Source organism: Talpa europaea (genome assembly GCF_964194135.1).
Source record: "Talpa europaea genome assembly, chromosome: 2".
NCBI classification, from domain to species: Eukaryota; Metazoa; Chordata; class Mammalia; order Eulipotyphla; family Talpidae; genus Talpa; species Talpa europaea.
In genome coordinates, this window is record NC_140068.1 from 39322944 (window position 1) to 39350810 (window position 27867).

At 37.7% G+C, this 27867-nt stretch overlaps 1 protein-coding gene across 1 annotated transcript; it reads left to right on the forward strand.

Annotated features, from left to right (window-relative positions):
* Nucleotides 1–249: 249 nt before the first annotated feature.
* Nucleotides 250–27800, forward strand: HDAC2 (histone deacetylase 2; the record flags this gene model as incomplete). The annotated part of the gene is made up of 14 exons (XM_084228305.1): nucleotides 250–301; nucleotides 8454–8566; nucleotides 9729–9846; nucleotides 11747–11821; nucleotides 12267–12405; nucleotides 13879–14020; nucleotides 18669–18761; nucleotides 18841–18949; nucleotides 21720–21860; nucleotides 22096–22204; nucleotides 22817–22947; nucleotides 23921–24076; nucleotides 27083–27140; nucleotides 27715–27800. 14 exons carry the CDS (start codon nucleotides 250–252, stop codon nucleotides 27743–27745), a joined length of 1467 nt encoding a protein of 488 aa, XP_084084431.1. The 3' UTR covers nucleotides 27746–27800.
* Nucleotides 27801–27867: the final 67 nt, after the last annotated feature.

Below are 27867 nucleotides of genomic sequence, written 5' to 3' on the forward strand. Positions count from 1 at the left end.
TGCCCCCTCCCCCTCCCCAGTGTCGCGAGTTGGCGCCGCTGCCACCCCCCGCTCCGCGCTCTCGGCCCCTCGGCCGGGCTGTACCGAGCCTTCCCGGCGCCCCCTCCTGTCCTCCCTCCGGCCGGCTCTTCCCCGCGGGACTGCCAGCCGCACCTTCGCCCCAGCCCTTCTCTCCCCGTGCCGAGCCGCGGCGGCAGCTTCAGCAGGAGGAGGAGCCGCAGCCGGGAGGCGGCGGTGGCCGGGGAGCCCATGGCGTACAGTCAGGGAGGCGGCAAGAAGAAAGTCTGCTACTACTACGACGGTGAGGGCCGGGCCGGCGGGGCGGGCGGGCGGCCGGGCCGGGCGCGGGGCCCCGCGGCGGCGGGCGCGAGTGGGCGCCGGGGCTGAGGGGTGGGAAGTAGGAGGGACCGACGTTTGGCGGCGTCTTAACCCGTTCCCGACCCGACGCCGTCAGGGAGCGACCCTCCGCCGCGGCCGCCCCTGCGACGGGCGCCCGGGGGGCGCCCCGCTGTCCCTCCTGTCCCCCCTCTCGCGGTGCGGTCCGCCGCCCCGAAGGTGGCCGCCTCTGGGACGGCGCCGGCCTACCCTGGCTTCCTATCAGCGGCGAGGGGGACGGCCCCCTCTGGGGGTTCTCTCGCCCGCCACTCGTAGGAGCTGAGATTTGGGGGGCCCCCTTCCCGGGTGCCCCGCATCGGACTCCTCCCCCCCCCCACACACCGGGTCAAAATATCTACCCCGGCCCCGGCTGCACACAAAGCCCGGCGGCCGCGGAAGCTCCGCCCCTCCGGCTCCCTGCCCGCCCCCTCCGCGCCGGCCCCCTCCCTCCCTCCCCCTGCGTCTCCGCCGGCCCGGGCGGCTTCCCTCGCCTCCGCCGCCGCCAGCCTCACCTCGGACCCCCCGGCCTCGGCGGGTGCTGGAGGGGCGGCCGCTGGGGGCTGCCGCGGCCGACGGGGTGCGCGTGCTCGCCGCGGTTCTGCGTGGGCTCCATCCCGCCCCTTTGTTCGTTGGCTGGGTTCTCGGGGCGCCACTGGCTCAGGATTCAAATGAAAAAGCTTCACTTCCTCCCTAAAAATGAGGGTTTTCCAGTTTGAGGTGCAGCCTTTGCGGGAAATGAGGCGGCGGTGGCGAAGCGCGGAGCTGTTAGTGCCCGGGCTGTGCCTCTGACTCGATGGGTCCCGGCTTGCCTCGGAGCGGTGGTTACCACCCACTTCTTTGTTGCTCTTTGTTCGGTCAGGAAATACACCCTGCTTTGGAGGTTTAGGGGAGAGCGTTAGGCATCTTGCTTGCGAAGGTGGTTTCTAGGTGCTGGAGTGCTAGCTAGTGTAGGAAAACTTTGGAGGAGTGGTGCAGAGGGGCTCAATGAACTTGCGCTGATGGAACAGTGAATTCAGATACTTCATCTTGGAGATTTAATTAGCAGTTTGAGCAGTAACATTAAATCGCTGCATCCTGGTTTCCTGTGCCAGTCTAAATTAACTAGGTTAGAAACCTGCTTTGCAGATTTCACAACGACGTTAACTTGGTAGTTTCTAGCAGAGTACTCCCCTCCCCAGATACGGAATTTTAACGTGTAATCAAGACTCAATGTATCTGAAAGTCCTCTCTGATTTGTTTGAAGCAATCCAAATTTTGGAAATTGTTCCTTCCGATCGGTATATTATAAATCAGAAAATCTTAGAAGTGGAAAGGCCTTAGAGGACTAGGTCAGAATATATCTAACTTTAATTTGAAAATGGCCATACCATGTCTTTTCAGTTAGCAAGGATAAATCGTTTAATGCCTGTTTATATAAAATAACTGTCATTTGTGAAAAATCTAATTATCTTAGAGAAAAAATTTAAATTGTTTGATAGCAGTACTAAGTCCTAGTTTTTCCGATTTTTTTGAGGGGACCACATACGTGTCATACTGGAGATCAGAGTTACCATTTTTAAAGTTTATTCTTAAGATTCATGCACATTTTGGGTCACAGCAAACCCTTACCCCTCACTCCTTGATAAAATTGGAAATTAAATAACTTAGTTTTTTGAGCTAAACTTTTTAAGATTTAGAGATTTGTTCTTGTCAGGGTTTGGGATAAAGGAGAAAGGTTTTTCAAAGGTTGGGGATACTGGTGCTGAAGCTCTGTTGCAGCTGTTAGTTGACAATGGTAGGCTCTGATGAATTAAGCAGTTTGTGACTTGTCACCAGATTGAACTCTGTAGATCCAAAAGGTACACTTAAGTAGCAGTTTTATGAACAGCTATTTGTTCCTGGGCTCATTTATGATGAGCCTGTGTTGCGGGAATGGGAGCAAGCATTGTGTTCCAAGAGCAGGAAGCAAGTTTGATAGAGTGGAAAAGTGGAATTGTTCAAATGTCATGGTTGTGACTTAATACTTTTTTGTAGGCCATTCACTACTTTTCCTGATAGCCAACAACAGGTACATAATTGAATGTTGGAAATCTCTGGTTAGGTTATCTGTCTTTTGTTTATTACTCTTTTAGAGTAGAATTTTTATTTACTGACATGGGAATATTCTTTGGGTTTGGGGGTGGGTAATAAAATACTTTGCAGAAATTTTTTCAATTGGGTTAGTATTGAACTAATAATAGTATATGATAGTATGCTGAGCTCTGTATAATTAATTCCAAAAGCTTGGTTCCATTATCCCCAAAAACCCTATTTTGTAAACTTACAAAGGAGGCAATAGTATTTTTTTCTTTGTGAAAAAAGAGGTTGCAACTAAAGCAGCTTTTGCATCAAAGAATTTCATACATGGATTGGATTGGGAGTTGGTATTATCAATAGTAATAGAGCCTGAATGATCTGCCCACCTAAATTAAATTAACTGATCTTGGTAAAGGATGTAGAAGGAAGAAGGATAAAGAGTCAAGTAGGAAGTATTTATAACCGTAAGAATATGCTAACTTTTAGGTTTATTGGAGCCATTAGGCAAAATCTGAGCCTCTTGGGGGTAACACAGAGAGACTGTCTTCTAAATGGAAAGGACTTCTAAAAGACATAGGTATTTCTCTAAAAGACATGAGTATTTCTCTCTGTATCTGTGTATACTTTACAGTCTATTATCACACCCTTTAGATCACTGGAATGCTGGTAACAAGTGAGTCTTCAAGACACTATTGGATGAGGTATCCTTAATCCTTTGAGGGAAAGTCAAAGTTCTTTTTACTCTACCTATTGACTAATGCTTCAAAGTTTTCAACTTGTTCCTAAATCTTGTTAATTTTGTGTATATTCTGCAAGATTATCAATAAACAATAAAATGATTTAGCTAGTCACTGAGCTCCCTTCTGCCTTTAAAATATCATTTCTGTACTTTGGTGTAATTAGCAAACCAGGCTATTGGATCTGTTTACAATACACACATTTTTTATGCTTTATCTAGAAAGATTTTAGTTACATCTTTATCTCCACCATTTAAAAAAAGGGCTTTAAAAATGTTGACATTTAATGATTAACACCATGTATTTTTATGGATATAAATAACATTTTTCCGAATTCTTATAGTCACTCTTGAGTTACAGACGGGTAGGATGAGTGGCATTTTGTCTATGAAATAGATTTGTATCCCTTTTTTGACTCAGTCCAGCACTTAACCTTTTCCACATTGATTCTGTAGTTTTAATGTCTAAGGCGATGACAACACCTGGTCCTTAAAAGAGGTTCTCCCCCCTCACCCCTTTGGTGACAAAAGAGTGGAACTATTTCCTTTGTTACAGAGAAAAGGTAGTAGTAATTATTTCTTTTAGTAAGAACTTTAAATGATTTTGTTGACAAATCCTTAAAGGAAACAATTTGAATGGGGGAAAGGGACTTAATTTCCTAGCAAGTGATGATACCATTAGCACATGGATGAGACTAGGTTTAAAGGTTTGTGTATAAGGATGTTTATACTGATTAATAAGTGTTAGTCTTATATTTCAGTAGCAGCTGGCTAATTCTTATTTAAGAAGGCAGCTTTGGATTCAAAAACATCAAATGGGCTTTAAGTCCCTAGTGTGTGCCAGATAGGTAGGAGAGTATTTAGGTCCTCGGAAGGAAATACAAGACTTAGACTAGAGGTTTCTTTGTAAAGTAATCAAACAAGGAAGGGTCTGAAGGAAGAGAATGGACCAGCCTTAAAAATAGTTTTCCTGGGCCTCCCCAGTGGCGCAGCGGTTGAGAGCTGGGTTGCGAAACTGCCAGCAGCCTCTGCAGCGCCGGTTCGGTCCCTGGCTGCTCCCTGGCCTCCACCGGAGGAGGGTCCCACATGGGGCGCAGACCTCCTGCTGCCCGCTGCTCCCCTCAGCAGTGTGCTTCGGTCCTTTTGCCTGCTCTGCTCCCCGCTCTGGCTCTGGTGAATTCTCTCACCCTCCCGAGCTTCTGACTGTACCCAGTGTTTGTATAAATAAATTAAATAGATAAGTAAATAAATAAAAATAAAAAATAAATCTGAAAAAAAAAATAGTTTTCCTGCTAAAGGCATTGCAACCTGCAAAAGCCAGGTATTAGAAAGGACTAGGTATACTTAACAAAAAAAGACATGGAAGGAAGACAAGGGAACTGTGGGGTGCCAGGCCAGATAATAGAGGGCCATACCATACAAAGCTTTGTGGCAATAGATTTGGGCTCTTGGGGAGTGGAAACCCATTGATGGTTTTTAAGTAAAACTCTGGTAAGTGGAAGAAATGGTGGTTAAAAAGTGGTAGCATGTAAGACTGAAAGCAAGAATAAAATTTTTATTAGTCCACATAAAATGAAATAGTTGTGGCTGATAGAAATGGGCACACTTAAGAAAAGTTTGGGGAATGAAACCAGTAGAATTCATTGATGGGTTGGAAATGAAATTGGTACTGGGTGATGGCTACAGAATAAAGGATGAATTCTAAATTTCTGGATTGAGCAGTCAGATAACAAATGTTGCTGAGAGGAGTAGAGGGCAGCATTCTTTCCTCATTGACTTATCCAAGACCACATACAGTGCCTGCACATGGTAGGTTTTTCTCTTTGTTAAATTTGAAGAGCAAGTGAACTTGTGAGGCTCAAAGGTTGTTTGAAGAATGATTATGGCGTAGAAGTAAAATCCAGGAAACTGCTGTTATGGAAGCCGAGAATCATCGTGTTTTATCAAGGATGGCTATTGGGTATTGGGTTGGTATTTATGATTCACTTATTGTGAATATTCACACTTTTTTTTTTTTTTTTTTTTTTGCTGCAGAAATAGTATTGTTTGATAAAATACTGCTCCAGACTACAGGATATCACATATATATAAATGGTTGATGTAATATGTTACATTTATAAAATGTGAAATACCTCTAGTCACAAGAACTTTGGATAAACGATTGTAGACCTTAGTAGGCACCTATATTAGTAGGCACTTATATTCTGAAAAGCTTCTTGACATCAATTTCTAAAATTTTGTAGATTACTTAATTCTTTTTGGTAATTTCTTCACATTGACATCGTTTGTTATATTCAAATAACTACTTTGAGGGCCTCCCTGGTGGTGCAGGGGTTAGTTTCAGCGCTATCAAGCTATCACTAGCCACTGCAGCATGTCATGACTTCAAACCCAATAAGGGAACTAACCCACAAGGCACAGCAGACTTCTCCTGTCTCACCTGCTGCTCCCCTCAGCAGTGTATTTCAGTAGATCTGCCTGTTCTGCTCCCCACTCTGTCTCTGGTGAATTCTCTGTCTCTGGCCTACACCACAGATTTTATATGCATAAATAAAAATCTTTAAGAACAAAACAAGTAACTACTTTGAGCTGACTTTTCTGATGCTTACTTCATTGTTAAACACATTTTTAAGCAATTTTTTAAAAGATTTATTTATTTATTTATTTATACAAGCACTGGGTACAGTCAGAAGCACAGGAGGGTGAGAGAATTCACGAGAGCCAGAGTGGGGAACGGAACAGGCAGACTGACGAAACACACTGCTGAGGGGAGTAGCAGGCACGGCAGGAGAGGTCTGCACACCATATGGGACCCTCTGGAGGCTAGGGATCGAACTGGCGCTGCAGAGGCTGCAGGCAGCTTCACAGCCCAGCGCTCAACTGCCGCGCCACCGGGGAGGCCCCATTTTTAAGCATTTTGATGAAAACCAGAGTAATAATTTAGAATGCCCAAATCATATTACTGACCATTTAAGTAAGGTGAATTAATAAATCCATATTCTTAAAACCAAGAAAAGACAGACATTTCTATCTTTATTAAAGAATGGGTGATTACAAAGCAGCCATCTAAAGAATTTTGACATGGGATTAAGCAGGGAAAAGTTGAAGATGTTTTTATATATTTTGGAAGAATTCTTGATAAACCTAATTAGCAATTTACCTGTAGATTGGCTCCCCTTGTGGACATGAGTCATTTGGGTTGCATTCATATTCTTGGTGGACTGGACTCCTTAGTTAGAAATTATTTGTAAACTGTATATATTCATATGAAACTTGACTGCCTAATGGGTTAAAATACTGGTTACTTTGATGGATAAGATAGGTGTTTTTATGTTTTGTATACCATATTAACAATGATGTCTTGTCAGCCCCCTTTGCTGTTTCCTTCTGTGGCTGTAAGTGCCATTGCTCTCCCAGTAGCATTTACTTAAGAATATTGTCTGACTTCCCCTGCCTGAATTTGAATTTGGCAATTAGCTGACTTGTTTGCATTTTGTTCTTTTTCACTGTTATAAAATAGGAATAATGAGAAGAATATATCATAGGGTTGAGAAGATTAACAGGTAATACGTGAGAAGTTCTTATAATAGTGCCTCCTGGTAAGCCCTCAATAAACACTAGCTAGCTACGAGACTTATTTATTTTTAATAATCTTTGCTGAGAAATGACAAGTGAACTCTCTTTTATAGTGGGGTCTTCCCCATTATTAAGTTATTGGTGACTTTCTCTTGGGTATTTAGTATGTCCATAACTAGAGTATTGGATATGGTAGATGGTAGAGACATTTTGTCTTGGCAATTCTTATACAGAGGCAGATAGAAGCTATATGGAGATTAATTTATTATTTCATGATTCCTTTGATAGTGATAACATAGAAATAATGTTCCTTATGTAAACTTGGGTACATGATGCTTTGTCAAGGCTTTCGGTATCTAAGAAATACTGAAACCTCGCTGTGGAACTGTATGTTCTACCACCATTTAGGGAGAACTTTATGGCAGGTGGTTCATATCCCCATAACCTGTTTGTATTGTCTGAGAAGGGTGGTTTTTCCATTGAGTGATCTTGTGTATGTGAACAGTTTTGCAGAAGAAAGCTTATATTGAAAACAATGAGTTAAGGAATTCAGACATGAGATACCACCAAAACCAAATAGAAGTGGTAGTAGTATAGTAGAAGACAGGAATGTTACAAAATTGAACATTGATCCTAGATTATGGTTGAGTACGTGTATGAGAGACATAGAAGTTTTTGAGTTCTCAGTTTCCATTAAATAAGTATGTATTTAAGCAGAATTTTAAAATATTTGATATTGAAGGGTGGGTACATGACACTCTTTTTACCCTATCTTGTATTATATAAACCCATGTTGAAATGATTGCCTTCAAGCCAGAAGGATTAGCTTACTGTCTTTAAAGATTTGGAAAACGCTCGTTTTAAAGTTTAGAATAGTACTATAAGTAATTTCTTTTTTTTTTTCTTTTTTTCTTTTTTTTTTTTTATAGAGGCATGTTTTCTTTCTTTCTTTATTTGTTTGTTTGTTTGTTTGTTTGTTTATACATGCACTGGGTACAGTCAGAAGCGCGGGAGGGTGAGAGAATTCACCAGAGCCAGAGCGGGGAGCAGAGCAGGCAGAAGGACCGAGGTACACTGCTGAGGGGAGCAGCGGGCGGCAGGAGAGGTCTGCGCGCCATGTGGGACCCTCCTCCGGTGGCCGGGAAGCAGCCGGGGATCGAACCAGCGCCGCAGAGGCCGCGGGCAGCTTCGCAACCCAGCGCTCAACTGCTGCGCCACCGGGGTGGCCCATAGTACTATAAGTAATTTCTAATATAATAACGACTTACAAAAAAGTGTCCATTACATTTTATTAGAGAAGCAGTATATATATTTAAGAGACCTATTTAATATCACTTTCTATTATAGATACACTGGAGCATTACCTACTTAAATTATTGAAATTTTGGTAGATGAAGATCTATGATTTGGATGCTATGTGTTTGTTTAAAAATAAATCTTAGGTATACTTTTTAAGATGATCGGGTATAAGGTGTTAATGAAAAAATAGGAATAGTGAGACAAAATGACCTTATTACCTTGAAAGATGGAATCATCAGTGTGTAAAATTGCATAGTGTGTTGATTTTCTAATGTCGGAAGTTGCAAAATGAAATCCGTATTTCAAATATTGTTTAGGTAAATGTCTTCTAATGGTGAAACCCATAAATAAATTTAGATAATAAATGAAGATCCTCTTGTCTGTTGTTCACTTTGTCTCTTTTCTACTTTAGGTGATATTGGAAATTATTATTATGGACAAGGTCATCCCATGAAACCGCATAGAATCCGCATGACTCATAACTTGCTGCTAAATTATGGCTTATATAGAAAAATGGAAATATATGTAAGTATACCTTTTGGTAAATATTCAGCATTGATTTTTTTTTTTTTAAACTACTACTTTGAAACTTTTTTTATTCTACTTGGAGGGCATTATTCTACTTGGAAGAAAATGGGAGTGTCTTGTTTTGTAGCTTCTTTAACTCTTCAACTATTTTAAAAAGTTCCCCCTGTAACAGGTATTCACATTTTACTCTAGGTTAGCAAACTAAATATTTTTGTTACAGTAATTGTTGACGTGTCACTGCTGCTGAAGAGTTTACCTGGGACTGTTACTGAGGATTTATGTAGAAAACAATATAGATACATGGAATACTGGTAGTGGTTAGAGTATAAATAAGATACAACATAAACATACTGTATACAACTGCCTTAAATGTTTCTGTAGATAAAGATGGGAGTATATACAAACAAATACAAGATACAGTAACTCCCACCCATTAGGGGTACTAGAAAGATTTGAAGCGATCAACAATGTTTGGCAATATATACCAGTCATTTTCTCACAAATAAATACAGACAATTAGAGACGTTGGGTAAGACTTTCAGTCAGGAAGGCTGGAATAAGTATTTCATAAGTGAAATGGAGCTTTTTGAAGCAAAAATGGTTAAGGATGGCAAAAGAAGAGGAAAAGATTATGGACAAAGACTTATGTGAATAACTCTGGTAGATCACTGATGAATTCTCTGGAGGTAGAGCTGAAGATTTATGTTGGAAAATGAGAGAAGAGTTTTAGAACATGTATTTGACTTTATGAAAGTATTTCCAATAAAATCAGTGTGTGAAATTGCAGTGTGTTGATTTTCTAATGTAGAAAGTTGCAAAATCAAATCATTAAGATTTTAAATCTTGTTTAGGTAAATGTCTTCTAATGGTGAAATCCATAAATAAATTTGGATAATTCATGAAGATTAATTGTCTAGTTTGTTTTAAAAGCTTGTCTGTCTGATGCTTTTAAAGGAATGGAATTAACTTTGGACTTTGCCATTAATAGCTATTTCCTAAAACACATAAATTTGGATTAGTTTGGAAATTTACCTATTTTGTTCCTGCAAACCTAGTTTTTTTGAGAAAACTGTTTATGGTAAATTGTATGCTTTGTATTTGATTACTCTGATATAATTAGTTGTAATTCCACAATTCTGACATTTATTTTTCTTTACAGAGGCCCCATAAAGCCACTGCTGAAGAAATGACAAAATACCACAGTGATGAATACATCAAATTTCTGCGTTCAATAAGACCAGATAACATGTCTGAGTATAGTAAGCAGATGCAGAGATGTACGTTTATATATTAAATATATATATAGGTTTGATAAGTATAAATTAGTATTTTTAGAAGCATATGATTAGGGTTATCCAAATCTAGTATTCCTTATATAAAATAATACTTTATTTATTGATTTAGAAATTCAGTGTAACAATACTAAAGCTACTTAAAAAAAAAAAATCCTTCCTGGAGGCTATTGGTCTGCCAAAGAGAGCTGTTTGGATGTTCTTTGGCTTTTTGTTTTGGTCCCTTGTTAACTTTGGAATAAATGAAGATCGGCAGGGATACCTCACTCCCTGCTTTAGAAAAAAATGATTATTCTTTGATCTTAGCTTGGTGTACTTTCCTCTTGTATTTGTGTATTTTAGTTAATCTGGACTATAATAGATATAATCTATTCTCCTTTTTTGTTGTGATTACTGAAGGTTTTGATTCTCTTCTACATAGTGTTCTCATTTATAGATAAAAAGTATTTTATTAGAGATTGGTTGAATACAAAATGTCATCCTAAGGTGATTGGAACACAGTGTCTTTTGCAGCTTAATACTGGAGTTTATATCTGTGTTCTTATTGGAGTTCAGTGATGATCTTTAAAAAGGACAGTTTCAATGATAATAAATACAGTTACTAGGCTTCTCATGTTCATAGAACTTTACATGTGTTTCTATCATAGTTTATCACATTTGATATAATAAAATGCAGTAATATAGATAGGCTAAATATTACTCAGTTTCATTTGTTGGGGAAAATCAAGCTTAGACTAAGAAGAAACGGGTGGCCCTAGGGCAAATGAATTAACACAATTGATTTAAAATTTACATAATCCTGAATTGTATTAAGATTTTGATCATACCTGAGCAGGAGGAAACTAAAATTTAGTCTCCATAGTGCTAATAAATTAATAAGATTGTGAGAAGTTGTATAAAATAATGACCCTTATTTTGGAAGAGGGTATTAATATATGGGGTAGGGAGGGGCTGAGAACGGGTATAGACATGTATATCCCCTTCATTCTCTCAGTACTGAGGAACGACATAAATTTATATGTTCAGTGATGTGTCATGTATCTGTGTACTGTAACTGCCTCTTCTGTCTGTATCTTAACTATTATACATCTAGTTAATTCTTACCATCTTTCAGGCTGCTGATTAAACATGGGCACAGACACAACTAGCTGTTGGTGTTTTAATTTCCTTTAAAATACATTTCAAAAGTATGGATGTTCTGTGTACCTTGAGGTTTTAAGTAAGTGAATCATAAAGCACTTGTAATTACTCAAATATTTTAGTCTTGACTAATTTTTGTATGTTTGAGGAGAGATACCTAGGAAATTTTTTTATTTTTATTTTTTAAAGATTGATTTATTTATGCATACAAGAGCTGGGGTGTGGGGGTGGGGGGTGAGAGGATTCACCAGAGACAGAGTGGGGGGCAGAACAGGCAGGTCCACTGAAATACACTTCTGAGGGCAGCAGCGGGCAAGGCAGGAGAGGTCTGCTGCGCCATGTGGGTTGCTCCATGGCAGGTCAGGGATCATGCTGCAGTGGCCCGTGACAGCTTGATAGTGCTGTCTTTAACCCCTGCACCACCAAGGAGGCCCCTATGTAGGAAATTTAAAATCCATTTTAAAATAAAAGCAAATTCATTTTATTTTTTGTTAGCTATCAATGTTGTAGAGCAGAAATATCCCACAAATAATCCTGGTAAGATTTGATAGTTGTATTTCACATGTAACACTTTCTTAGATAAAATGATAAATTATAGGTTTAAGTTGCAAACTTTGCGTTGCTGCTATGAGGTGTCTTTTATGATTATATCGGGCCAAAAAATTATTTGTAGTAAATACGTTTTGTTAAGAAATTGCCTTTATTCACAGAATGGATTGAAATTAATGAAATCCATTTTCTGCAGTTAATGTTGGAGAGGATTGTCCAGTATTTGATGGACTCTTTGAGTTTTGTCAGCTCTCAACTGGTGGTTCAGTTGGTAAGTGTCATGACTGAGTCAGATTTAAACATTGATTTAAGCTTGGTAGTACCTTTTGGATTATTTGTTCAAAGAAAAATTTTAATGGTTGTGGATTTTGACAAAAAAAAGTAAACGCTTGTCTTACGATAATCATTCCAGTATTTTTTTTAAATTTATATTTTAGTTTGTTGTATTTTCACTTATGCTCGCAGTATGTGTGTGCACACACAGACACACACACAGACACTCCTAGCTACCATTGTTACTGCCTCCATCAGACCACAACTATAGAAAAACATTTTTCTGGGGAGAAGCTACTGTTAATGACTTGGACAGTGTTCCTTTCCTTTTAATGATTTTAAATTATTGGCTACTGTATGGCATGCCCTTTCCTTTAGGACATTTGTTTGATTTGATACATTTTTTATTTTAAAACATTTTAATAGTCTGTTATCTTTCTTAGCTGGGGCTGTGAAGTTAAACCGACAACAAACTGATATGGCTGTTAACTGGGCTGGAGGATTACATCATGCTAAGAAATCAGAAGCATCAGGATTCTGTTATGTTAATGATATTGTGCTTGCCATCCTTGAATTACTAAAGTAAGTTAATTTGTACTGATATTTTTCTTAATGAAAGGTATTTAAAAAATTTATTTTTATTTATTTATGCATACAAGAACTGGGGTATATGCCAGGGATGTAGGGGTGAGACGATTCACCACAGTAGGGGGCAGAACAGGCAAATACAATGAAGAACACTGCTACAGGGAGTAGTGGGTGAGAGAGGAGACATGGGAGTTTCAGACAATTTCAATTAATGAAAAATGGCATGAATCCTGAACATTTTATGTTGTGATATTTTGTAAGTTTTACTTTTTAAAGGCAAAAGATTGAACTGTTGAGACTTTTGTTTTTTTTAAACTATTTAATAAGTATAACTCCCTAGGTTCCACACAGAACGATGGCTTGTTAAAGTTACTGGAAGAGTTTTAAATAATATCCTTGACTGCATTTTGAATCTAAAACAATTTAACTTAAGTGTTTGTAAATGATTTGGGAATACACTTAGAAACTTAAGGGGGTTCACAGCTTTATTTTTACTTTTGTGAATAAGTTATGAATTTGCTATGATGATATATTTCTGCTTTTTGTTTCCTAAGTTTACTGAATGTTACTTTCATCCGAGTTGCAAATATTCTTATGTATACTTAGTCTGATGTCAGCTTTTATTTGAACACAAATGTAGGTTCGGTGTATTAGAAACACAGTACTCTGCTACAAAATCCAATAATCTCCATTTCATTGTGCCTTAAAGGCATGACATTTGAAGTTCACTTTGTTCTTGTTTTTCTTTTGACATGGGTATGTACTGATAATAAGATGAAGATGTCAATGGTGTGGTGATGTGACTCTTAAGATGTTCATTCCAGTTATAGCTGTGTCACTGCAATTTATAGTGTTCCAAGTAGCACTAAACAGATGTGAATGTCATTTCTGTCAAAACTACTCACCTTTGCATTATGGAGCCATAGAGGAAGAAAAAACAGACCAAACAAATGATGTTTCAATAGTACTTTATTGCACTGATATTTGAATTTTACATATTGCAACATTCTTACTTTGATTTCATTTTCAGCTACTTAAAAATTTGAAAATGATTCTTATCTCAAAGAATATAGAAAAAGAGGCCATTGGCCAAATTTGGAGTATGGATCATAGACTGTCAACTGAAGGTATACAAGAGAGATGTTTTACAGTCAAATCCTAAAGCATGGTGTAATCTTCAGTTGTATTAATATATAGAAATATGTAAAAGCATGAAGAATAGGACTGATTTCATACTAAATGAATTCTTATCTAGATTATGCGTAAAGGGAGGATGTAAAGACCTAAGGTTCAAGCTGTATCTTCATATATTCTCTTAGACTGAAAGTAAAAGAAAAAAAGTATATGTGGGGGTGGGTTGGTGGGAGGGGGGGATTAAACTTGCAAAAGCTCAAAAATGGGTTTCCTGATCTATTGCAGTTCTTCCGTCTTAAAACCTTTACCAGAAAATTATGGCTTCATTTTCAGGTATCATCAGAGAGTCTTATATATTGATATTGATATCCATCATGGTGATGGTGTTGAGGAAGCTTTTTATACAACAGATCGTGTAATGACTGTATCATTCCATAAATATGGAGAATACTTTCCTGGTACGGGAGACTTGAGGGTAAGTGAATAAATATTATGAGATTTACCCAGGATGCTAGTAATCTTGTACCTGAACTAATAATTTTCCTGAATCATTTATTTGAAACTTTTATGCAGAATTGAGTCATTTTATATGCCATAACATCTGTTATAATTCATTTTTTTGCTGACTGTAATATAAAATTTAATGAGACCTTGAAGGGCATTCTTTTGCTCAGCTAAATACTATATTTGCATGAACAAATAATTTTGAACATCCATGAGACAGTGAAACAGTTTTCTTGATGTTCCGTTTGAATTTTCAAATCCACTTAATGATAACCTACACTGCTGTTAAATTAAGAATATTGGTGGAATAAAATAATTGACTAAAGGTATTTTTTAGCATTCCTGTATTACCTATCTTTTATGTTTGATCTTATTTGATAGGTGTAATTTTAATCTCTTTTTCTTAGACTTTTGAAATTTGTCTATGCCTTTGGGAGGTAGAGAGAAAATACCATAGCTTAAGCCTGCCTGCTTATTTTACCCAGGAGGGAAAAGTGCATTTATTTGCATTTTATTTGTTACCTTTTGCTTGTTGCTCTTGTAGTTTATGGACTTTAAAACACTGGTCAAATCCTTACTGTACAGACTTCATGAAAGGGGTTTTTTGTTTGTTTTGCTTCATTGGACTTTTTTGAACCAAACGACATGCATATTGAAGTTTATTCAGATTATTTAAATAGCCATTTTTAATTCAGCCTGGATTATGTGGAATGTTTCTCTTTCAAGATTAATCTATTTTACTAAAGTTATTTTTCAAGTCTGTGGCATAATTTAGCAACCAAAAGTTCAGAATGGCCATATTCTTTAAATTCTTTAAATAAATGACTTTATTTAACCACTAGGTGGTACCCTTTTAGTAAGAATTGTAAGTAGGTAGGGAGTAAGTTGCTTGATTTATTTCCATGTAAATTATGTTACCTTTGAAGTGGCAAAATTATGTTTTTTTTTGTTTTTTTTTTTTTTTTGTGGGACCCTCGCCCGCGGCTGGGGAACGAACCGGCGCTACAGAGGCTGTGGGCAGCCTCGCAGCCCAGTGCTCAACTGCTGCGGCAGGGGCGGCCCATGTTTTCATTTCTTTACCAGTTAATTCCTTCAGTACCTTTCCCCACTTGGTTGATTTTTCTTCTAGTTAAGTGGTTTTCAAAGTATGAATCTGTTATAGGACAGGGAGAGGGGCAGCCCAAACCCCGCAAACCTGCCTATTCTAAATGGGTTCTGCCATCCGCCGCATCAACAAAAAACATAGGAGACTTTAAGGGGAAGGAACTTTAATAAAACTAGGAAACAATACAGGTAAGGCAAAGAGTCTAGTTTCTAAATGAAGCACCCAAAGTTACCCATCCCCTTGTGGGTAAAAGTCCATCCATATGGGATCGGCCCAGAGCAAGGCCCCAAAGCCTGCCACAAGTCTAAAGCATCTTCCAGTGGGGACCCATAGCAAAGGGTCAGAAACATCCAGACAAGCCCGGAAGGAAAAGAGCAAAATCAACATCAAGATAAAAGCTGCCATTGTCACCTCCCCATGGGTCTCACCCACATCTGTGTCACCCAGTCCACAACCACAAGACAAGCGCAGTTTCTTCACGTGTCTCTAGGCTCCATGCGCCTCCTCCAGGTCTCCTGGTTCCATCCTGCTTCCTTTGGGCTGCCCCTCTCCCTGTCCTATAACAATCCTTAAAATAGTAGGATTGGTACTACCTGGAAACTTGTTAGAAAGTACATATACTTGGTCCTAAAACTTGTGTGATTCTACACACTGAAGTCTGAGAACTGTAGCTTTAAACAAATAGAATTTATTTGCCTATAACCATTATATCCTGGTGGAAATTAAGCAAAAACCTTGCCAACTTTAAAGAAAGATAATCTCTTTACAGTCAAATTGGATTAATCTCAGAAATGGAGTCCTTTTATTTCTGATGGGGTTTTATAATTATGTGAAGTTAAAAAGTATTGGCAAATACGTTTTAAAAGACTCAGAATTACCTTCAGCATCTCTTCCTAACTTTTAAGATTTTACACTCTGTATAATATTATGGACCTCCCCTAGTGGCGCAGGTGGTTTAGTGCCATGCCCTGAGGCTGTCCACAGCCTCTGTAGTGCTAGTTTAACCCCAGCCTGCCGGCGAGGGTCCCACATGGCGCCGTGGACCTCTCCTGTTTCTCCTGCTGCTCCCCTCAACAGTGTATTTTGTCAGTCTGCCTGTTCTGTTCCCCACTCTGTCTCTGGTAGATCCTCTCACCCTCCTGTGCCTCTGGCCTATACCCCAGCTCTTGCATAAAAATCAATCAATCAATCCTATATAATGTTATAATTTTTCCTCTTTGAAAAATTTATAAAGGTGTCCCCAAAATTTTGTGAGGAGACTAAAGTCAGTCATTATATATGTAATTTTATTTGGCTTTGTTGAAGCACGTGTATCTTGGGATGTTAATTTAATTAAACATTCCCTTTTTTACCTGATAGCTTATTATAAATCAGAAAGGAAGGCTGCTTGGAGCTTATTAGCTCATTGCTGAAACTCTTGGCATTTATTAGATCAGTATTCTAGGTGGAAAAAGGAAAAAAGCAAAAGGTGTGATAAAGTAGCAGTTGTGGAACAAGAAATGGAAGGGATAAAGCTTAGTCTAACAAGGGCAGAAGCCTTAAGTTGCCTAGAATGAGATGTGCTGTTCTACTTGCAGTTTTCTGAAATCTTCATGCAGTTTTCTGAAATCTTCATATCAGAGTGTATTCCAGTTATGCCTTTAGTGCAGGACTCTAGGGATTCACAGTACTTTAGTTTATCCACATTTAGTTTGTATTTGGTCATATAAAAATTTAGATTTCTTTAAGAAAAATTGTGTTGGGAGTAGAATTTTTTTTTTTTAAGATTTATTTATTTATTTATTTATACAAGAACTGGGGTACGGTCAGAGGTGTGGGAGGGTGAGAGAATTCACCAGAGACAGAGTTGGGAGCAGAACAGGCAAACTGAAGATACTGCTGAGGGGAGCAGCAGGTGAGGCAGGAGAGGTTTGCTGTTCCATGTGCTAAGTTGCTTGATTTATTTCCATGTAAATGAGTTACCTTTGAAGTGGCAAAATTACATTTTCATTTTATTTTTATTTATTTATTTTTTTTTTTGTGGGACCCTCGCCCGCGGCCGGGGAACAAACCAGTGCTGCAGAGGCTGTGGGCAACCTCGCAGCTCAGTGCTCAACTGCTGCGGCAGGGGAAGCCCACGTTTTTATTTCTTTACCAGTTAATTCCCTCAGTACCTTTCCCCACTTGGTTGATTTTTCTTTTAGTTAAGTGGTTTTCAAAGTATGATCCTTAAAATAGTGGGATTGGTACTACTGGCCAGCCGGGAATTGTACTTGTGCTGCAGAGGCTGCGGGCTACTTTACAGCGCGGCGCTCAACCTGCTGCGCCACCGGGGAGGCCCCTAATTTGACTTTTTTCTTTCTTTATTGTAACTTGGATCATAGTAACTATCAGAGAGTAAACTGAAGATGGATTTAAGCAAAGATCACTCAAGAGATAAAGGAAGAACTACTGCAAGGGTTAATAATCCTAAAGATTTATTTATAGTGATACATTATGATTTGAAATATATAAGAATCAGCCCCCAGCCCCCAATTCTTCAGTGTTAAAGCACTGTTTTATAGAATTGTCTCTACTGTATTCTCTACTGGGGATATGCATACATACATACATAATATAGATATACGTGTGTGTGCATATATATGTATTTAAGGTCTGTGTATGTAGCTGGAATCCAGGTTTCACTTTCTCTTTGTGTGGAACAACACAACAAACAGCAATTACATACAATTACAATAAGTAGAAACCAAATTTGTTTCAAACCCAACTAAAGAACAGATTGTAGTGCTTTGGTCTGTTACTGTTAAAAATTTAGGGAACTCTGAATATTTTATCACAAGTAAACTAACGAGTTATGAACTACAAGATAAATTCTACTTTATAAAGTTAATTGTTCTGCAGGATTCTTTGTCTCAGAGTATGTATTTTCTGTAGTTTTTCTTATAAAGATTTTTATATATTCTAGTCTTCATTTCTTGTGTTAATATATGTAACTTCATACTGCCTTTGTTAAATTTTTTTCCTCCCCAAAATAATTATTACAGAATAAGTGGAATTAATTCTTTGCAGTTTTATAAGCAACCCATAAATATTATTATATGCACTTATTCTGTATTCTTTCTCAGCCTGCAAGATAAACTCAGAACTGGATTGTTACAAGTCTTTCAACTTTCTTTTTTTTTTTTTTTTAAAAGATTTATGTATTTATGTATACAAGAGCTGGGGTATAGGCCAGAGGTATGGAGTGGTGGTGAGAGGATTCACCAGAGAAAGAGTGGGGAGCAGAACAGGCATATCTACTGAAATAATACTGCTGAGGGTAGCAGTGGGGTGAGAGGAGAGATCTGCTGCACCACATGGGTTAGCTCCCTGGCCAGGGATCAAACTCATGCTGCAGTGGCTGATGCTAGCCTCATAGTGCTGAGACTTAAGCCCTTGCACCACCAGGGAGTCCCTCTTTTAACTTTAAAAAATATTTTTAAATATGTCAAACATTATTATGAAATACTCGCTAAGATCTTCTTAACTATTTTAGGATATTGGTGCAGGAAAAGGCAAATACTATGCTGTCAATTTTCCAATGAGAGATGGTATAGACGATGAATCATATGGGCAGATATTTAAGCCTGTAAGTATTATTTACAAAATCAAAATTGAATTAAAAAAATTTTTTTTAGAGACATTAACATTTGCTGTCTTCAACATAGATCATCTCAAAGGTGATGGAGATGTATCAACCTAGTGCTGTGGTGTTACAGTGTGGTGCAGACTCGCTATCTGGTGATAGACTTGGTTGCTTCAATCTGACAGTTAAAGGTAAGCAATGTAAATGTTGACCTTTCCCATAAAATGACCCTATGAACTTAGCATAAACATTTTCATTGTAATTTTTTTTGCCTGCTATTTTAACGCAGGCAAAAAAACAGAACCATGTGTTTTGTATTTTACAAGTGCAGTTAATCTTGTTACATTAAATTAGGGTTTTTTTTTTGGCAAATATTTGTACGAATAGTTTTATATAACTTATTGTAATCCCAAACAAGATGTTGTCAGTGTTTTTTGTAATTCTTTTAGTGTTTATTCTATATCCAAATGACATGCAGACTATGTTTATTTTAATTTTACTTTAGCCTTGCATATTAATTTCCCCGCTATGGAAGAAGAGGGATTTAACCTTTTTTTTTTTTTTTTTTTTTTGGATTTAGCTTTCTTTGACCACTTTGCCCCCAATATAGGCACACCCTTCCAATAGCTCCCCATTTGCTCCTACTTGAATTTGTTGTTTATACCAGAATTTTTGTTGTGGTATTCATGGTGTACAGGTTATCCCACAACATTAAAGCACATTTTTCGCTTACCTGATTTTTTTTATTAACGTAACTTAATTTTGCTAATTTTTCTTGTTTTTTTCTTGACTCATTGTCAGTGTATGTAGCTTTGTCTATTCAGGTGCATCGAGTTTTCTGTCTGTTTAACCTTGACAAACAACCTTCTCTCCTGTTACTGTTTAGAAGTATCAGGAGGTAATAAAGCTGTTTCTCTGTTGTATTGACTCCCCTCTGGTTGTTTTTGCCTCTATTGTCTTTTTAATTTTGTGTCTCATTTTGGTGTGGTGTACATTGTCAAGGGAATTTCTGAGAAAAGGAATGCTTACAAAATAAATGTGATGTATTGTGAAATCACCATATGATGGAAGTCCAGACTAAAGTAAAATATCACCATTGTGGCTTTAAGAATAAATTTAATATCTCGTTGTTAAGTTCTTAGAATTTGTTAATATGTGGACCAGTAATGAATATTTTGGATATTATACATGATTTTTTTCTGAACTTAAAGAAATAGGTTGGTGTTCTACTTTGAATTCTCTTAAGATGAGAAGAATTCTGAAACAGAACTTTTTTCAGAACATCTGTTGGCCTAAATAGAATTAGGTAATTAAATATGAAATATTAAGAGCTATTGTAGTGTTATTGCTAATGTACCAGCCAACTTCAGAATTATGGCAAAATTGAGTAATTGCTTTATTAGATTGAACCATATAGAATTAATTGCTCCCTGTCTTAATAGGTCAATAATTGCCCAAAAAGCAGTAGCTTCATATTATTGATCTTATTATGTTGATAACAATCTGTTATCTCAAAATGGATATGATCTTCCAAACATGGTCCTATTTAATGTACTCTTAAAATATATATGTCACTTTTTCTGTCTTAACCTACAAAGTTTTTAATGCTTTTGTACTTAAAAGCAATAGCTTTCATAATCATAAACTGCAGAATTTTTTGCTCTTAAGAAATGTGCATTGTATTTCAGCTGCATAGTAGACTTTCAGTTTTATAAAGCATGAAGAATATATATATATATTTCTTAAAGGTTTATTTATTTATGCATACAAGAACGGGGGTATAGGCTAGAGGTGCAGGGGGGTGAGAGGATTCACCATTGACAGAGTGCGGAATAGAACAGGCAGACTGACTGAAATACACTGCTGAGAGGAGTAGTGGGTGAGTCAGGAGAGGTCTCCTGCACCATGTGGGTTGCTCCCTGGCTTGCCAGGGATCGAACTCTGAATGAACTCGTGCTGCAGAGGCTGCAGCAGCTATTCATAGGTTGTGTCTTAACCCCTTGTGCCACCAGGGAGGCCCCTGAAGAATATTTATAATTCCAAATATTAAACGACTCTAGACTTTGTCCTGGATTTCCCAGGTGTGCAAATGTTAGTTGCTCTTTCAGTTAAAATGTTGAGTTTTCTCATGTTCTGAATCTTTTAAAAACTTCTTTAATAGACATTTTTACCAGGTTTTTGATGAAGGAAAAGTAACATCTTTTTTTAGCCAGTTATTTTTACTTGGAAGTCTCTAAGTTAACATTTTGTTTATTTCATTTTTGAAAATGATCAGACGTATTTCATCTATTATAAGAAGCCCATGTTTTTGTTACAGAAGTAAGACCAATGGGGCTGTAAATCATAGGACTCTTGAAGAACACTAAATGAGAATGCTCACAATATACAATTACTTGGGGAAAATCCCCCAATTATTAAACTTTGCAAAATTCACTCAGAATGAATTAGAAGGGAATACTGAAGAAGTATCTTTGAATGATGGAGTTTTAGGTTGTTCTTTCTTTGTGCTCTTAATTTTTTCCAAATAATCTCCAGGTATGGATTTTTTATAATTGAGGGTCAATTTATGTGATTATACAGTCATCCATAATTTTCTCCATTTGTAGGGAAAAGTCATAACAAAAAAATAATTTGGATTGTGCCTGATTTCCCCCTCTGTGTAACCTCACATGAGCATACCATCTTTATTACATAACATCTTCATGTTAATAAAAATGGTATATTAATATTTTCATCTTTAATATAGTTGTATAATTGACTTTTCTATCAGAGACACTTACTGAAATGGCCAGTTATGTCTCATGTTTTTGAAAGGTGTTTGACAAAAAATTTAGACTGACTAGGAAGTCATGACATTTTTTAAATATTAAGAAAAGTTGGGTAATTGTATTTTTAAGGAGATTTGCAAACTGCTATAACATGCCTGTAAATTTAGTTGTTCCTAACACTTCTTTGTCTTAGGTCATGCTAAGTGTGTAGAAGTTGTGAAGACTTTCAATTTACCTTTGCTGATGCTTGGGGGAGGTGGATACACAATCCGCAATGTTGCTCGATGTTGGACGTATGAGACTGCAGTTGCCCTTGATTGTGAGATCCCGAATGGTAGGTGTTCTTATGATCTCTTTATTGGATGAACTGTCAGTATATGGAAATAAATGATGGCTGAATGATTAGATTCCAGAACCTTATAAATAGAGTGGTCAGTTGATGAATTCATTTGTGTTTACTTTTAAACATTTTCTTTAGGAATATATTTCTTGTCTTAAATCTGGATTTTGTGCATGAATTTGTGTGAATGAACTTTTAATATACAATTTCATTTCATTATTTTTAATAGAATTGCCATATAATGATTACTTTGAGTATTTTGGACCGGACTTCAAACTGCACATTAGTCCTTCAAATATGACAAACCAGAACACTCCAGAATATATGGAAAAGATAAAGTAAGACATCATTGAATTGATTTGATAAACATTTCATACCTATGAAATTTAGGAGCCTTTGGAGGTCATTTTTCACTTTATACATCAGATATTTTGTGTTTTTCAAACATTTCAAACCTTTAGATTGATTTCCTTAATTTTTTTTAAGATAATGGTAATATATGAGTTTCATGTATTCATGAATATTCCCTTTTTCTGTTGCTTAAAGTGGATTTTTAAATTGCAAAGGGGCACTATAAATTTTGTACTTTGTTTCTTTACATGAAAGTAGGAAACATTATCTCCAGGGAGCATTTAAGATAGACATTGTTGTGCAAAGGTCTGGGTTTGTGTCCCCTCTTTTCCCATACCCTAGTTCTGTGACATCTGACAGGTTATTTTGCCTTTGTGTATAGTTCCTCGTCATTGAAATGGAGGATGAAAAAGTACCCACCTTGTAAATTTTGAAGATTAAATGGGTTAATAACCTATATAGTATCAATGTTCAACAAATGTTATTTTAATTCATAGGTTAAGCTAGAAGAGATGAAACATTTTCCTTGTTTGTTATTACATTTAAGAAAAACATGAAAGAAAATTAATTTTGTCTGACAACTTTGCTATGTAATTTAGACAGCGTCTGTTTGAAAACTTACGCATGTTACCTCATGCACCTGGGGTCCAAATGCAAGCTATTCCAGAAGATGCTGTTCATGAAGACAGTGGAGATGAAGATGGAGAAGATCCAGACAAGAGAATTTCTAGTAAGATAATGCCTTGATGCATATACTGTTATATTTTTCTGGCTTGTTAAAAGAACACTACAAATGTGAAGGTTTTAGTGAACCAAGAACAGCACTGGATCATTTCAATTTACATGACTCCCTGTATCATCAGATTTCCATACTTAATTTAAGTATATTTAAGAATAAATTGGGGAAATAATCCCATTTATCCAAAGTATAGTGAATGAGTAACATTAAACATGTTGTGATTTTATAGCCTATGATCCCACTTAATATGATTGCTAGATCTTTACCATAGTGGCATGCTGCTATTCTGTAGACTTTCAGACTAACATATTTAGTATTATCAATATTTAATTTGTCTATTCCCACTCTTTTTTTTTTTTTTAAGATTTATTTTTATTTATTTATACAAGCACTGGGTACAGTCAGAAGCGCGGGAGGGTGGGAGAATTCACCAGAGCCAGAGCAGGGAGCAGAGCAGGCAGAAGGACTGAAGTACACTGCTGAGGGGAGCAGCGGGCGGCAGGAGAGGTCTGCGCGCCATGTGGGACCCTCCTCTGGTGGCCAGGGAGCAGCCGGGAATCGAACCAGTGCTGCAGAGGCTGCGGGCAGCTTGGCAACCCAGCGCTCAACCACTGCGCCACCAGGGAGGCCCTATTCCTACTCTCATCTCTAAAATACAAAGTTATTTTAAGATAAAGACATTATCCCAACTCCTATTAGAAAAACACAATTTCTTACCAGGTTTATTTTTCCAAGGAGATCCCCAAATGTTTCCCATGTTTCTTTGTATTATTTCTGCCTAAATTAAAGCTAAATCTTAAATATTTAGTAAAGCATGCATTCATTTCTAACCTTAAAATCATTAAGCATCTGTTATTGTCTACATCATGTAGCCAGTTAATTCATTTGTGCGTGAATGCACTAACGGTTGTAAGACTTGTGACTATTTTTGTCAGACCTTCATTAACATCTTTATATCAATCAGTTCGAGCATCAGACAAACGGATAGCTTGTGATGAAGAATTCTCAGATTCTGAGGATGAAGGAGAAGGAGGGCGTAGAAATGTGGCTGATCATAAGAAAGGAGCGAAGAAAGCTAGAATTGAAGAGGACAAGAAGGAAACAGAGGACAAAAAAGCAGGTCAGATTTATCTTTTGGTAAATTTGTTTTAATTATAAGTTTGAAAAATGAGCAGTGTTGGAATTATCTTGATCTTGAAATCAAATATTGGAGAGATGGGTGTGCTAGGTAAATGACCTCCCCCCCACCATGTATGTGGTGCTTTGCTCCTAATTTTTTTTTTATTTCCATTGCTAGATGCTAGTAACATTTGCTTTTATAACGTAGGCGATCTTACTGCCTTGTCTTTGTGACATAGATTTAGCGTAGTGACCTTTGCACTGTGGTATAAATTGTATAATGGGAGGAAAATGGTTATAAATCCATATGTGGTTTGTAATCAGTGCTAAAAGTTTAAGAAATTTTTAGCTACTTAAGGTTTATCTGATGAGAATAAATTATCTTTAGACATTTCCACCATTTTGAAAAAGCTTAGAAAATAGATTTTGTTTAAAAATTATTTGGTCAAATCTGATAAAAGATGGAAAGGGATTTAGGGAAGAGATAATACTTAAGATATCTTAAAGTGCTATGTCAGCCTCTATTGAGAAAGTAGATGCTTTTAGGCTATTGCATTTACCACCAAAATCTTACTGTTGAGTTCCCCAGAGCATTTACCCATGCCTTGATCATTTTGCTTAACACATCGTATTGTACCACCACATTATGGCATTTTATGTAACTGTCTGCTAGACTGAGCTAGCTGCTCGCAGCTAGAGAACACAGTGTATTAAATACCTATATTCTCAGCACTTGGTGCATCCTCTTATGGATACTTGATATAAGCATGCAAGTAATAGTGATGAGCACAAATTTTGGTTGATCTGTTAATTTCGACCCTGTAGCATATAGAAAACTGATAGAAAGATAATGGTCCAGCATCCTTTTCCTCTATACTTTAAAGTTATGAGAGTTGGTTATCCTGTGTTCTTTTTGAGAAAATTAAGAATCGGCAGCATGTCTGAAACATCAAGTTCTGTTCTTTTACTCATGTTCTGTTCTTTTGTTTTCTTTTTTTTTTTTTTAATAGAGGCATGTTTTATTTATTTATTTGTTTTGTTTGTTTATACATGCACTGGGTACAGTCAGAAGCGCGGGAGGGTGAGAGAATTCACCAGAGCCAGAGCAGGGAGCAGAGCAGGCAGAAGGACCGAAGTACACTGCTGAGGGGAGCAGCGGGTGGCAGGAGAGGTCCGCGCACCATGTGGGACCCTCCTCCGGTGGCCGGGGAGTAGCCGGGGATCGAACCGGCGCCGCAGAGGCCGTGGGCAGCTTCGCAACCCAGCGTTCAACCGCTGCGCCACCGGGGAGGCCCTCATGTTCTGTTCTTTTACTCATGTATTCACTCTGTAGGTTACCATTTGTAGATACCATTTTATAATTCTTAACTTCCAGTGTATTACAATGATAACTCCCATTTGCCCTTGTATACTGATTGACATTCAGAAATTCCAGTTATGATGCAGGTTAAAAAGACTTCAGCTATTACTATAGGATTTTTCTATTTTTGTGTTCTTTCACTGTTGTTATTCTCGTCTGTCCTTTTTTGGTGATGCTTTTTTTTTTTTAAAGACTTATTTATTTATACAAGCACTGGGTACAGTCAGAAGCGCGGGAGGGTGAGAGAATTCACCAGAGCCAGAGCGGGGAACAGAACAGGCAGAATGATGAAGAAATACATTGCTGAGGGGAGCAGCGGGCATGGCAGGAGAGGCTGTGTTGCACCATGTGGGAACCTCACCCAGCAGCCGGTGACCGAACCGGCGCTGCAGAGGCTGTGGGCAGATTCGAAGCCCAGCGCTCAACCGCTGCGCCACCAGGGGAGGCTCACCTGTTTGTTTTTTGTTTGTTTTTTGTTTTAAGATTTATTTATGCACACAAGAGCTGGAGTACAGGCGAGAGGTGTGGGGTGTGAGAGGATTCACCAGAGACAGAGTGGGGAACAGAATAGGCAGACTGACTGAATTACATTGCTGAGGGGAGCAGCGGGCAAGTCAGGAGAGGTCTGCTGTGCCATGTGGGTTTCTCCCTGGTGGCTGGGGATCGAGCTTGTGCTGCAGAGGCCGTGGATTGCTTCATAGTGCGGTGCTTAACCCCTTGCGCCACCAGGGAGGCCCTGGGCCATTCATTTTCTTTCTTCCTTATTGACCATGTTTTGGCACTTTGAGTTACTAGGTATACATATCCAAAATTAAGCCAGAAGTTCAAACAAATGTCCTATGTGTCCATATTGTCAACATTTATATGTTTTAGAGGTCAGGTCAGTCCCCTATAGTGTATGTAGAATGCTCAGCAACAATATAATTCATTGTATCTTGCCTCTCGGCTTTGGTTAATTTGCTTATTTAAACAAAAATTTCAGCACATGTAGGCCAGTTTTTTATAGCAATTTAGAGTTTATAGTATTGATACTGTTCTGTTAGTTTGTATTAAGATGTAAAGTACTTACAGTACTTTTAAGTACTTTTAGTACTTATAAAATGCAGGACAAAACTTAATGATACATAAGCAATAGGGTTTAGCCTCCGCTGTGTCTTTGGACTCCTTTGCTTCACTGTATTCTCCAGCCACTGTAGTCTTTCATTTCTTCCTTTCAAACTGCTTGTTCCTTGTAGCTTCAAAGTCCTTTTAAATTTTCCCTTGTTAAAGATAACGGCATCTTGCCTTTCCACCCGAAAGCTATTCACTCATCAGAATGTTTCTCAAATGTTACTTCTTGTGGTAGTCTTTTTGGAGCTTCCCACACTGCTTTACTTACATCCATATTCTTCACCATGCTTATCCCAGTGCAATTCTGGTCCAAGAGGAAGCAAAACTTCCAAAAGGAAGTTGTTGCCAACTCAGTGATACCTTGAACTTCTTGTCATTGAACACGTAACACAAAACTCAATTTAGCTCTTAAATTCATGAATAGATCATATATAAGATCTTTGAATAAGCACAGTATATTTTGAAATGATATATAATTCAATATATATTTTATATCTCAAGTTAGGTTTTAAGTAACTTCTCAATTTTTGTTTTTAGATGTTAAGGAAGAAGATAAATCCAAGGACAATAGTGGTGAAAAAACAGATACCAAAGGGTAAATCATATTCATTATCTAGAAATTTTTATATAGTGTAAAAATAAAAACACATTTACTTGGGGGGTGTGTTGGGAAGTACTAGACTGACTCTTAAGAGCATCAGTAAATTTATGAGATCTCTTAATTTTAATCTTGATGAGTATATATGACAATGTGTCATTCCTAATCATTAGCTTGACTTAAAAAAATTGCAGACCAGTAATCAGTGTTGTAATTGAATATAAATCATTTTGCTTTCTGCATAATTTGAGACCTTTTTTGCTATTACCTTTTTTATATGTGGACACTTAATGACCACTACCACAATTTTAAAGTAAAGGCAAAATTGAGATGTCATTAACAGAAAACTTGTTGGTGTTTAGCTATACATATTTTTGTGCTAGCCTTTGTAGGATAATTTGGAGTAGATTCTAAAGTCACTTGAAAGATAAGTAGTCAGTACTCAAAAAACTTACTTAGGGCATTATAAACTTAGTGTTTTTTGGCGTGAACCTATGGGACCTGATTGATAGGTCTGCCTTTAAACTGAAATTGAACCATTCTTAATAATTCATGTTGTTTCTTTTAACAGAGCCAAATCAGAACAGCTCAGCAACCCTTGAATTTGAGAGTCTCACCAATTTCAGAAACCATTTAAAAGTGAGAAAAATTGGGAAGAAAAATGTTTTCTTTTTTGAAGACTTCTGGCTTCATTTTATACTATGGCATGGACTGTATTTATTTT